The sequence below is a fragment of the Chenopodium quinoa genome, unplaced genomic scaffold (assembly GCF_001683475.1).
Source record: "Chenopodium quinoa cultivar QQ74 unplaced genomic scaffold, ASM168347v1, whole genome shotgun sequence".
NCBI classification, from domain to species: Eukaryota; Viridiplantae; Streptophyta; class Magnoliopsida; order Caryophyllales; family Amaranthaceae; genus Chenopodium; species Chenopodium quinoa.
The window spans coordinates 4,665,833-4,679,822 of record NW_018742204.1 but is presented as its reverse complement, the minus strand read 5'-3'; the positions used below and the strand labels follow the sequence as shown (position 1 = coordinate 4,679,822).

At 40.5% G+C, this 13,990-nt stretch overlaps 1 protein-coding gene and 1 long non-coding RNA gene across 2 annotated transcripts; one reads left to right on the top strand and one right to left on the bottom strand.

Moving 5' to 3' along the window:
* Positions 1-3,227: 3,227 nt before the first annotated feature.
* On the top strand, positions 3,228-7,069 carry LOC110704161. Its single transcript, XR_002507872.1, has 4 exons — positions 3,228-4,000; positions 4,540-4,656; positions 6,563-6,631; positions 6,762-7,069. It is a non-coding gene; the product is annotated as an uncharacterized LOC110704161 (long non-coding RNA).
* Positions 7,070-11,440: 4,371 nt separating this feature from the next.
* LOC110694309 lies at positions 11,441-12,079 on the bottom strand. The gene is made up of 2 exons (XM_021871750.1): positions 11,832-12,079; positions 11,441-11,729 (listed from the first exon to the last, which is right to left on the bottom strand). The coding sequence occupies exons 1-2, from the start codon at positions 12,077-12,079 to the stop codon at positions 11,441-11,443; spliced, it is 537 nt and encodes a 178-aa protein (XP_021727442.1).
* Between the last annotated feature and the right edge of the window lie 1,911 nt (positions 12,080-13,990).

Below are 13,990 nucleotides of genomic sequence, written 5' to 3'. Positions count from 1 at the left end.
TTAAAACCAGGCGAAAAAAAAATTTGAGCTAAGACTCATACCTCGCAGAGGTTCCTCAAGATGCCATCCAAGTCAAAGGTGTCGACTCCTCTAACAGACGCCTTGTCGTCAGGATCAACCGCCCTCAGCATGGACTTGGCCATCTGGACTACAGTCGGCCTCTGCACAGGAACTGAGAAGGAAAGAAAGTTAGAAAAATAACTTAAAGTACATCTAAATGGAAGAACAATAGAGGCGAATGGGTTTTACCGTCGTCCTTCTGTTCCTCCTCTCTCCCTAGGCTCCTCTTCTCTCCTGCTGAGCCGACAGCAGTGGTGGGTTGCTTGAAGCCACCGTTCGATGCCCTCTGGGCATCCGGTTTGCTGATCTCCTTTTCAGCTTCGAGAGAAGAGGCGTCTGGGCCCTTCTTGGGCTTATGAGCAACGTGCTTCCGGCCGCCCTTGCCGGATGCGCTCACATCACCCGCCCTAGTCTTTTGGATTTTAGGGTCGGATGGTTTTGAAGGAGATTTGGAAGGCGCACCCTACATCAACACAAGATAAACGCAAGTTAGAAATCATTCGGGCAAATTTAATATTGGTTAGAAATGAATGTATAACAATTTTCTACCTTGGAGGTCCCGCCAGTTTTCTGCTCGTCCACTTTGGTGTGAGTGGTTACTTCTGCCCTGTTTAAGACATTCGACCTGTATCGAGCAGCAGATACAGCCGGCTTCCTTGTGGCCGAGAGCTTTTCCATTGCTTTGTCTGCAAAAATGAACAAGTGATTAGCATCATTAAACAAGTACTTAAAAGCAGAAGTAAATTGCATAAAAAATAGATGGCCGACTACCTCTCGGCATCTCAGAACTTAGCCCACAGGCGGATAAGAATGTCCCTTCTTCAAACCACTTGTACAAAGGGATATAGCATTGAGGGGTGACCTCCTTGTCCCCCTCATCATTCGTCCACACGGACACGGTAAACAACCCCGCGTCCATGATCTCCTCCTTTGCCCGCCTGGGAATAGGCGGCAATGCGCTCCTGTCTGCTAGGAGAGGTGGATCCTTATTCCACCTGTTATACTTTTGGTTCAGACGGCTGTCGGCAGACTTGACTATGTAAAACTTAGTCCTCCAGTCTTTCCACTTGTTCTCTTTGCCAACAACCATCATGTACCCCTTGCAAGTGGTCAAGGTGTACCAGCCTTCACCGCCCCTAGCAGGCGCCCTGCTCAGATAGTGCATGTGGGCGAACGCTTCAAAGCTCGCCTCCACCTGCAGCATCTCACAGGCGGCAACGTACCCCAGAATATTGATCCAGGAGTTGGGTACAAGTTGCCAGATACCCAATTGGTATCCGTCCAAAATCCTCTCCACGGCCGGATGGAGAGGGAAGCGGAGGCCAGCCTGGAAGGCCGCTTCATAGCAGCCGAATGCTTTGTCTTGATAGCTGGTCAGGCTCGACCAGGTTATGGTGTCGCCCTCGTTAGGGACCGGCAAAGTGTAGCCATAGCCTAGGATGACCTTGCGCCTTAAATTGGCAAGGTCGGATGCCATGGCGCTCCGCCTGCCTGGAGGAACATGCTGATAGTAGGGGGCTCTCTCTAAGCGCCTGGAAGCACTCGGCTCGGCCCAGCTTTCCCCCCTATCCACTGCCAGGGACTCTCTGGCAGAATCTATGTTTGATCTAGCCTCCTCTGAGGTTACGGAGGCATTCTCTGAAGAAGATAACGAGGCCGACTCGTCATCAGAGCTCTCATCAGAGCTAGGGGACCGCCGACTGGTGCCAGCGGGGTCCTCCCCTAGACTCTCTTCCGGTGCCTGTCCAGAAGGCTCGGGTTAATATTCTTCATCCGCCTCCCCCAGGATTCCATCACTGGGAGTTCCACTATATGTGGGCGAATGGTAATAAGTGGGGGTAGGAGGAAGATAGGAAAGGCTGTCAGGGTGTTCCGACAGCTCACTTCGAGGCACTCTTATTGAGTCGTCTGAAAAAACAGTCGACCCATCCGAATGGTAGAAAACTTCATCGGAGCCACACTGCCTTGCTGTTCTTTTGATTCTGGCCATAGTGTCCTGCACAGACACGGAAACGGTCGGATTCGGAGAAGTTCGCAAAGCAGGGTCTTTGGCCAAGCATTCGGCACTGCTAGTTCTAGATTCAGCCGTCCCTGGTGACCGGCTGATCACTATCCTACGCCGTGCCGCATGCAATTGGGGAGCCATTTTTTCGAAAACAAAGAAAAAATGAAGAGTAAAAAGAAAATACAGGCGTTACCTTTAGAAGAAGGGAGAAAGACGCCTGGTTGACTAAAGAACAGTCGAACTGGTAGCCGAGTGTCGGATGCTTGAAAAACGCTTAGGGAATTTTGAGATTCTTTAAGTTAAAAAGTCCAAGATTCTCCAGAGATTCGCCAAGGTGTGAATCCAATAAGGGGGGTCAAACCTCACTATTTATAGGAGGGTAAAACCCTAATTTTTTCCCTCCAGTAAATTTTCGAATCTGACCACTCAGATTCTGACACCTGTCACAGGAGTCACGTGCAATGCACGTGACCCTTGTGAGGGGCAAATGATTTGGGTATTTTATACCCGGCCAGGTAGCCCAATCAGAAAGTGCCACGTGTCCTCCATATAGGTGCCATTTGGACCTATGGAATGATGACACGTGGAGGGTGGACTCTTCTCCGTCCTACGTGGACTGAAGGTCAAGCAGGGACCATTCAGGTGGCGACACGTGTCACACAAAAAGTGCTTCAAAATCCATTGGGCACAGTGACACGTGTCACTCAGGCATTGGCCCTGGGATGACGGCCTTCTAAGGCCCAAATCCCGAGGCACCGCAAAACGGCGTGACCTAATTCCTAGGTCACCAGATCCTAGGAAGGCACACTTTTCAAAAGGACCCTATAAATAGGGACATTATGTCATTTATGACGGGGAGAGAATTTTGCACACGCAATACGAGACAATACGTCACTTACCACAGAGCTGTCGTTTTCAAGGAACACACAACACTTTACCTGAGCTTGGAATCAGCAGATAACTTTACTTCCACACGTTTTATCTCCGAACGTTTACTGACTTAATCTTCGGAGGTGGACCACCGACCATCCGGCGGTCCGTTTGCTTTGCAGGTACAGGCATCCTCAGTTGAATCCAGTTTCAGTGTTGTAACTCTCCCGAGGGACAAAAACCCCCGAAACACTAATAATGAAAACTGAAGCCATGAAATCACTCTCAAATAACTTTTAAACAACTAATAAGGGTACATTTTAGTATTGATAAGGAATTGAAGGGCACAACTTAAAAACTTGAAAAAGTATGGATACACCTTAAAAACTCGAATACCTTAAGGGTATAGTTTAGAAAAACCCAAAAAATTTTAATGACTTCCCTCTTTCCTTCTTAATATTACTCTTTCACAATTCCCTGATCTTAATTTTCCCTCTCTTAAAAACTCAGTTTCTCAGTCACCGCCTCACCAACCACCCCACGCCGACACCGACGCCCACCCCACGCCGACACAGACGCCCACCCAATGGACAACGAAGTTCTCTCACAGGCCACCCACTAGCCAACGAAGGCGGTTACCCCACGAGTACACGGGTTGAGTGACGAAAGGGGCTTTTTGTTGGGAAACCCTAGATAAATATTCAATAGAAACTATGCTGATAGGTGAGATTTTGAAGAAGATGATTGATAAATCAAGGCAACACCTACATCAACAAAGAGCAGCATCAATCATGAATTGATTAAGGACATAGGAAAATTTGGTGGTTAATTTTTGCGAGAAGAGAGAGCCGAAAGATGATAAAGTGGCAGTAGCACAACAAAGACACCAGCAACATCGCATCTAGAAGAAAACCAAAGGAGATAATTTTGGTGAAGAGAGAGAATAAGGGCATAGGCTGGCTTTAAACTTTGCAGACGCATGAATGGCTTCATCTGCTATTCTGCTGGCCTTTACATCACTTTTACTAAGATTACCAGCTTTCCCATCATTCCATCTTTAACCAAGTTTGTTTCTACTCTCTTAATCTCGTTCATCAATTCTATTAATTAAATGATTTTTGGATACCTTAAAAAATTTGAGATTAATGTATTATTATAGGTTACGATTGAAATTAAGGAATAGGTGGCCAATTTTTTTTAATCTATGAATTGATTGCTCTTAATTGGCAAATAGGAATTCCCATTGTTGTGTTTTATAATGAAATTGTTAGCTTTTGACTAATAAAATATGTTTAGGATACTATGTTTAATTATTGGTTTTTGATAAGGTTTTGAACAATTAATATGGGAATATCAATGTTTCATTAGGTGGGACAATTGGTGTTGTACTAGACAAATATTGTTCAACAAATGAATGTAGGCTTTATTTTGTTGCTTAACATAGTGCATTAACTGATTTATGTATCTTTAATCAGGGTTTTATGTGTAAAAATTTTGATTTCTACTTTAATTAGGTGCAATAATAAAATTGTTCAAATTGTTAATAGCTTATATTTTATTTTATTGTTTTTGATTGATTATTGATATTTCAATACTAATATAAGTGAGGTACAAGAACATGAGGAGGCATTGAAATGAAGTGGGGCTTGGAAGGATAGACAATGGAAGGTAGTGTCGACCACTGCTTTAACTTAAATCCAAGCTCATCTTATAATAGTCAGGTAATATGGACATTAGTGCATCTTACTCTTCTCTGTTTTTTTTTTTTTTTTTTTTTTTTTTTTTTTTTTTTTTTTTTTTTTTTTTTTTTTTTGTTATTCACAAAGAGGTTGTTCAGATAGATTAAGATGTAAAGAAGCTAAACCATTTAAATATCTGTATGGCAATCATCTTTTGAAATGTTAATTTTAGTTGAACTATGCAATGCTGCAATCAGATATTGGAGTGCTTGGAAAGAAATGAGGGATTCCCAAGTTAGTGGTGCAGCCATTAAGAACCCACATTTGTAAAGGAGTCTTAGAATGAAACTAAATTAAAAGTCATTAAAATAATTAAGGCTATAACATAAGCCAATAAAGATATCAATCAACTTAAAATCAATGATCAAAAAAATTGTCTGCATTTTGTTTTTTTTGGTTTCTAACTCGTATGCATAATAAGTTGATGAACATGGTGGAAGGTAAGTATTGTCTCTTCTGCAATTTTTGTTGACTTGTATGAAAAACTATATATAACATGGAATCAAAGGGCTAATAGTATATCTATTTAATATAAAAGTAAAATACTTAGAGGTAAAGGCTTGTGTTTAATTTCCAATTATAACAATATAATGCTTTAATTTCTAGAATTACATGGACTTTTCAATTCATGCTTGTGATTTGTCTCCTTGTATAAGATGCGGTATCATTGTATTTAAAAATATACTTTATGAAGCTAAGTGTTGTACTAATAAAAATCATCAAGTTACCTTCTTATATGCCATCGTAGTACTCTGATAAGCTATGTTTGTAATCCAACCTTGCTTCAATGATGGTGAGTTGGTGAAATAATATATTTATACTAGTAAGCTATGTACTATTTGACTTATATTTTCATTCTTTTTACATTTTTTTTTATACATTTATGTTAATTATTACATACAATTTTTTTATTGTATTATGACTCTAAGGTTCGCTCTCGATTTGCAGGGTGGGTTAGTTATGGGTTGGTTTTCCAATTCTCATATGAGAACAGAAAGAATGATATGGGATTATACAAAGTACTTGATTTGCAGTTTGCTTTTGGGATTTTCGTAAAAAAAAAAAAAAAAAAAAAAAAAAAAAAAAATAAAAAATAAAAAATCTTTTCAATTAATCTTTATTTCATTTTCAAATTCCCTATGTTCATTTTCTAATTAGAAATATTCCTTGGCTTTGTATGTTTTTATAGAAGCAAATAATACATAAAATAATTGCATTGGAATTGATATTTATTTGTTGGGAGTAAGAAGTCAGGAGTAAAATGTTGTATAATTTTGGAAGATATTTTTCAGCTTGCAAACGATTTCAATAAGGTTTCATGGGTTTTGTTTAGGTGTGACTGTGTGAGTAATCAGGTGGATCATGGAATTGCTCATGAGTTGCCTTGGGAATTGGGTAGGAAAGTTTGGTTTGAAAAACTTCCCTGTTATATGTTATCTTAGATACAAATTCTATTAGCTTACATGATAATTCTACCATATACCCTATTGTGAATTAGGCTGGATATTATTATTTTTTAAATATATAAATAAAACTGTACAGTGATATTTAGGAGGTGTTTAAAATGTTATTGTTATTCTATCTGGCAAGGGATCAATTACTAGTTTAAGTTGAATATGTGGCTCAAGAGCTATATAATATTGGTTATGGGAAAGTATTGTACCGGGGATGTTATGGAGTATATTATTTATATGTTGGATTGACTGCTAGTTTGGATGCAATATTCAGAGTATCATAGCTGTTGTGTAAAAATTTTGAAGTTTTGTATTGGCATATCAATTTAACTATATTGCAATGTCCCAATCATGGAAATATATAGTTTCACAGCTTCATGCCACTGTAATTCTTGAAGTATATTCTAAGTTTGATTATTATGCATTTTGTTCAGGTAACTTGATGCTCAAATTAATTTAAGCAATCTGCTCTGCCTGAAGGTAGATTAAATTTGACATGTTGGGTATGATAATTACAACCCTCTCATTGGATGGATTCATGGATCAGTTTGCTCATATTTTATATGCTTAATTAATTAATTCTTTTTTTTTGCTGGCTGTGTGTGGGCATGTTGTTGGACGCTGCTTCTCTAGATGTTGCTGCTACTGCTCTGCTGGCATGCTATTGCGACCATTGCTACTGCTGCTTTGTATGCCATGATGTAGTGCTGCTTCCGCTGTTTTACACTGCTGCTATGTTGCTATGTTGCGATGCTTACTGGAATGTTGCTACTGCTACTGCTCTGCTGGAGTTGCCACTCTTGTTGTTTTGAATTTTATTTTATATTTTAGTTTTTTTTTTTTGGAAGTGTAAATTTAGAATTATTAATGAAAAATATGAGTTTATAAATATACTACGTGTAATTTTACAAGTTATTAATGAAAAATATGAGTTTTATATACTTTGTGTATACAAGTTGTTAATAGAAAAAGTTGCATTTTTTAAGGAATCATAGTAATATTAGTATTTGTTGTAAATAATAATAATACTCCCTCCGTCTCAGGTTACTCGCAACAAACTAGGGAGTTGCGGACTCCTAGGCAAAAGTTCTTAAGCTTGATTATTGAAAAATTAGGGATACACTTAAGTACTAATCCAACCCAAAACCAACACCTAGCACCACCACCAACAGTCTACCTACCACCACCAACACCTACCACCACCAGTTCACCACCAACAGCTAGCACCACCACCAACACCTACCACCACCAGTCCACCACTAACACCTACCACTAACACCTACCACCACCAGTCCACCACCGAGCACACCCGAAACCACCCAACACCACCATTTAGCACCACGAAACCACTGTACCCACCACTAGGAAACCAGCAAACACCGAACCCACTACAATCCACCACCACCCACAACCCTGAACTCAACCCACGAATCCGCCACCACCCACAAATCCATCGAACATCGAACCCACTACAACCCACCACCACCCATTACAACCGACGAACCCTAGCTAAACTCATAATCCGAAATCCGCCACCACGAATCCACAACCCATCATCTTCACGAATCCACAACCCATCACACCCACGAATCCGCCACCAACAAGGAATCCATAACCCATCACCACCCACAAACCCAAATTTCGAACCCCACCCACGAACTTAAATTTTGAACCCACCACCACCACACATACCCAGATTTCGAACCCAAAACCCAGATTTCGAACTCAAAACCCACAAGCGAGGGCAACCGACAGCGGCGTGATTTCCGGCGAGGTGTTTCGGTTGAATTCAGGGTAGATTGGCGAAGAAAGAGAGAACTTCTGGGTATGGTGGTGGTGGTGATGGTGGTAGTAGTGGTGATGGTAGTGGTGGTGAATTTAGTTGGGAGGGGAATGATTTGGGTGGAAATGATTAAATGTAGAGTTTAATTTAATGAGATAAAAACAATAGTTTAACTAAGGTGTTTAAAAACAAAAGTAAGGGTAATTTTGTAAAATCACCCTTAAAAACTTACTAAAAAAGGAAAAAAAAAACTTGTTGCGAGCAATGTAAAACACCCATATTTAGTAATTGTTGTGAGTAATATGAAACGGAGGGAGTAAAATGTTACTAATTAATTAATAAGGTGTTGTATTAGTTTGTAAAAAGTGATACATAATTTCAAATAAAGTGTTATTATATGTCAAAAGATAATTAAAAAATGTTACTAAATAATCAGCAAAGTGTTACATTCGTTCGAAAAAGTGATATATAATATTGGATAAATTGATACTAAATGATTGAAAAATGTTACTAAAGATAAGTAAGTGTTACATAAGAAATAAAAAGTAACACTTTAAAAATGATACTAATAATATAAAAAGTGTTACATAAGAGGGTTTATAGTAATACTTTTAAAAGTGTTACCATATGTTACCCAAAGTGTTACATAAGACCTTACATAACATGGGCGGAAGTATCACCCAATAAAGTGTTACCTATTGTCTATAATAACACTTTTATCACTTTATATAACACATTTTAGGTGTTACTTGAGGTTAGTTTTGCACTAGTGATTATTCCCATCTCTTTTTTCATGAGACCACAAAACAGAATTAAAATTGCAGCTAATAGACAAGAGATCCTCTAGCACTGTGCCTCACTTTTGGCGAGGTTTCCAAGCTCCAAATTTCAATCCAAGCTCGGTGAAAATCATCCAAGTTACAGCCCTTACCTAGCGTATATGTGGTCTTTGCCGAGTATAGTCCGTCATTTGAAAAGGCCCAAGTCAGGGTATCACTCGGAGCTCTCAAACTCAAGAGGATGGCAAGAATGCAACGTTGGTATCTTTCATTGAAATTAGCAGTAATAGTATCAACATTCCACTCCATAATTTCCAGGTCAATAAGATCACATACCTGAGTTAAGCCATCAACTTCCGGGCTAGTAACAAACCGACCCTCGCTATCAGCAAGCCAGGGGTCCCTCCAAATGTTAACCTTCGAACCATTGCCAATGCGCCACAAAATTCCTTCCTTCAACAGTGCTTTTGTACTCCATATACTCCTCCACGAATAACTTCCCCCATATCCCAGGTAGGAATCCAGGAAAGTATCATTTGGGTAGTACTTTGCCTTTAATACTTTACTAGCAGTGAGTTTTCAAAATGCACAAGTCTCCATGCTTGTTTTGCGAGTAGCACCTGTTGGGGTTTGGTGAGTTCTACTCACCGCGGATAAGACCCGAGCCAAGGATCATGCTCGCAATAAATAATATCACTAATGTATAAAATAAACACAAAAGGGAAAAATAGGAAATATACCTTTGTCGCATGCTTCGCCCGACCGATTGGGCTCTTACTTGAAAGCTTAGCCCCGAAAACACGAGAGCCTCCGACGGAGATCCACCCGCAAAAACGACTACCGACTTTTAGGTCCGTTACCTCGAGGTTAGCGAGGTCCGACCAAAACCCGAGTATTATACGAGTTTAAGAGTTTTTGCAAATGCAATGCTCTATTGAACTCCTACTCAAGCACCATTCCCAAAAACCCAAGTTGGGTATTTATAGGGAATGGTGAGAGTGGGTATTTCTATCCCATCAATGTGGCACTATGAAATTCCACAATTTATTTTAAAGCTAAAATAAAATAAATAAGCAAACTAATAATAAATCCACAAGTGTCATTAATACATGCAAAGGGAAGTGAGGACCACTTGGAGAGGGGGGGGACCAAACTTGCTCCCCACTCCTTTCTCTCCTTGTGCCACATGTCGCTCACCCCTCACATAGTCACATGCTTCCCATATCCACGACCCTAGCTAGCCCGTGCCATGCCCAGCCATGGCCCAGCCTCGCACTTGGAGATGCGGGTTGCTGCTTGCGGCTAGCATGCTACGTACTCCAAGTGCGGGCTGCTGCTAGCATGGCGCGCATTCCAAGTGCGGGCTGCTAGCAACTTGCTGCCCTTTGGATGTCGCGGTTGCTAGAAATGGTGCGCTAGCACGTACCAGCCAGCCTTGGCTCGGCTTGGTGCGCATGCTAACCACCATGCTTGCGCGTTATGCCCCTAGCACTCGAATGCTTGGGACATTCTGATGCTAGGGGTATTTTAGGAAACATTTTCAATTTATTATTATTTGCGCGTCTCGTCATTTACTATTTTTAACTCGACTTCCGACGCTCGGTTTCGACGCTCTAAGCTCGAATTTCCGGCGTCTAAATATTTAATACTCGGGCGACTCATTAATTTCTTCCGAATTAATTCGTCGAGTCGGTTCGTTAATTGCTTGGGTGTGACCTGAAGGGTTCAGTCAAGATTAAGCTATAATATTAATTATACATTAATATTACTGATCGGAAGTGGCCTCCACCTAGGCATTCCGATCACTTGACCTTACTGAATATATTAGCTTTCTAATAATTCTGAACCCACTATCAGAATAATACACTTGTTCGAAGGACATCATTCCTTTCAGCGCCTCACTGAAAACTTCTAGATCCTTGAATCCCATTCCACCTAAGCATTTCGGGGTGCACATAAAATCCCAAGATTTCCAATGAATCTTCCTTCTCTGATTTTTTGACCCCAAAAAAACTTTGCCATTGCAGCCCTAATACTCTTTAAAACCGAACTAGGAAGCTCATAAACCCCCATCAAATATGTTGGTATTGCTTTAATTACCGCTTTGAGGAGGATTTCCTTACCGGCTCTAGACAACAATTTCTCCTTCCATCCCTGTAATTTCTTCTAGGTCCTATCTGTAAAAGCATTAAAAGTGGCCCTCTTTGATCGTCCTACAACTGTTGGAATCCTAAAATATTTACCATGCCTTTAGACTTGACGCATATTCAATACTCCCATCAACTCATGCCTTTTCTCGGCGCTCACTCCTTTGCTAAACAAAACTTCCAATTTTTCAAAATTAATTTTTTGCCCGAATGCTACTTCATACCGGTTGAGAAATTAGTAACCTCCTCACTCCAAAAAAGGCACAATATCTCCGCTTTTCCTTTACTCGCTACTCCAAAAGCATTCGTAAAATCGATAGTACCTTTGACTTGCTCCACTACCTCTTTACTGATCTTTGTTTCAGAGATAAACATTAGATCAGGGGTATTTTTCAAACTCCATTTTGGAAGTCGTCGAACTGTCTTAGGGTTACCATCCCTCGACAGTTCTAGCATAGCATACTCACGATGAGTGGCGGGGTTGGTCCTCGCCAACCTCCGCCGACATAATGTAATCCGAAGAATCTAAGAAGTTTAATTTCTTACTTTCACCTCCACCTTGATTTGCTTCCATACTACTAGCAGCAAAGGATCTTTTAAGTTTTAGTAGGGCCCTTCCTCACCATCTTTTTCCAGTGCTTTCTTCTTATCCACCCTCCTCACTTTTTTGCCCAATTTATTACTCTCTCCAGTGTCTTTTGGTCCCAACACAAAAGTGGTCACATTACTCACATTTTTGTCAAACAGAGAGCACTCTATCTCTGCATTCATTTTCAGCCCACTCTCCACCCCTATTACATCATTATGCCCCACATTATCAAGAAGTAAACCTTCACTCTGCTCACTATTTGCATTCCTCTCCTTCTCGGAATTCTGATAATTTTCATTCGTCCTACTTACAAACAGAGCCTTTTTACAACTAGGGATGTCACTAGCTTCCTCCAATTCTTTTGAACGCCCTTTTCATGGTGAGGCTTTGAGCCAGGTACCCCACCCTAAGCCTTTTTCCTTATCATCTTTAGTCACATTGGAACAATCCTTCTTAGTGTGTCCCATTATGCCACAAGCAAAGCAGAAGAACGGTAACCGTTCATATGCAAATTCAATAGTCACCTCCTTCTTGTTTTTGTCAATGATTTTTTGAAATCGTCTCAATGGTTTTGTCACATCCATTAGCAATCGGACTCTCCTGTATCGGTCCAGTTCCAAAACATCGTCTTCCAACACAATTAATTCACCCATCCCCTTGGTAATTGCTTTCACATGTTCATTCGTTCGACAATTAAAAGGGAGCCCTTTAATTCGCAACCAAAACAGGAAGGTTCGAAGGATTACCTGCTCTGGTTGTTCGTCCTCCTCTACATCCTTCAGCAGATCGTTAAAGGGTGTAACCTTCACCCTGTGAACGGTTTACAAGTTTCGAAAACTTCTTGGCGACTCTTTTACTCTAGCTTCCTTCCCTTTGGACGCCACCATGCTTAAGTGTATGATCATAGTGGGGCTCTAAGTGTGGGATGGCTTGAAATATTCCCTATAAAGACGAAGAAGAAGGAGTGTCGTTCTTCTTGTTTTTCCAAGTGTTGGTGTTGTTTTTTTTTGCTACCAGCGGTCTTCATCAACTCATCCTCGATAGTGATCCCAATATCGTACACAGATTCAAAGGTGTTCAAATGTAGAAACTTCAAGTGTTGTTTGTACTTATTAGTCAGATTTACAATAAAGAGGAAAACCATCTCCTTGTCCTTGGGAGGATCTACCAAGAGTGCAGTTGTTTCTCTCCACCTTCTTAGATAAGTAGTGAAGCCTTCATTCTCCTTCTTTTTGAGAATGGAGAGTTCGCGTTCAAAAGTCTTAGCTTGGATGTTACATTTGTAACGATTCATGAAGCTTTCAGTGTCGTCCTCCCAAGTTGCAACATGCTTGGATTCTAGAGAGTAGAACCATTGTTGACTGGCATGCTCCAAGGAAAGAGGGAACACAGTAGGGAAGAGTGTCACATCTAATCCCTTAAGAGCCATGGTTGCAGAAAAGGGCTTCAAATGGAACATCGGATTAATAGTAGGCTTGAACTTGGGAATGTCAGCAGTGGAAAACTTCTCAGGAAGCTTGTCTCTTATGGAAAAAGAGGTGACAGGTTGCTCCACATAGGTGAATTCTTCAGAGATTTATGGACAAAAAGGTGACAGGTTGCGCCACAGTGACATTGTTTTATTGTCTTTCTCTACTGTGTTGACTCTAGTAGTGAACGCTTGCATCATGGTAGACAATCTCTCGATGGACCTGTTAATGTTCTCAATATCCTCCTTAGAAGTAGGGGTGATAAAAAATTTCGGGTACCCGATTTTGGAACCGGAACTGGTTAGGACCCGACGGGTCTAGACTCGGAACCAGTCCGGTGAGACCAGGTCCAGTTCCAAAAAATTGGACCCGGTTAAAACCAATTCCAGTTCCGGGTCTGAAAATTTTGGACCCAGTAACCACTGGGTACCCGGTATTGGAATTTTTAAAGTAAGCTTAGTATACAACCCATGAGAAAATTAGGCCCATTTGTCTATTAGCCTACAAAACCCTAGTATCATACGTAGTGGAGTATCCTTTTTGTCAGCCTCCTTCAAACATTTCTCCAATTCCTCTTTCAATCTCTCTACCTTTTTTACTTTTTCTCAGCTTCATCATCCAAATTGATGGATCGTTCTCTTCAATCTCCTGGCTTTCTCTCTCCTCGTCCACTTGGTCATCATCCTCGACATGAATTATCCATTCTTCTAGTGTCCTCTTTTGTTTTTTGAATATTATAGTAAAAAGTTATAAATTCTAATTGTATAATTGTCGATAAGTGAATTGCTTTAGAAGTTGTGTTTGTTAAACATATTTTTTATATATATTTTTGGATCTTTATTATGAATTACTAGACTTGAATTTTGCTTAGTGTTTAGATCTAGATTATTCTGATTTGTTAGAGTTGTTCTAAACTTGCCTAATTTTCTACTTACAATAAAATTTGGTTTTAAAAAAAATAGCAGTAGGGAAAGAACCGGGTGCCCAGATTTGGAACTAGTACCTACCAGTTCCGGGACCAGTTCCTGAAATTTTAGACCCGGTATAACTGGTTCCAATTCCAGTTCCAAATTTCAGGAACTGGTTATAACCAGG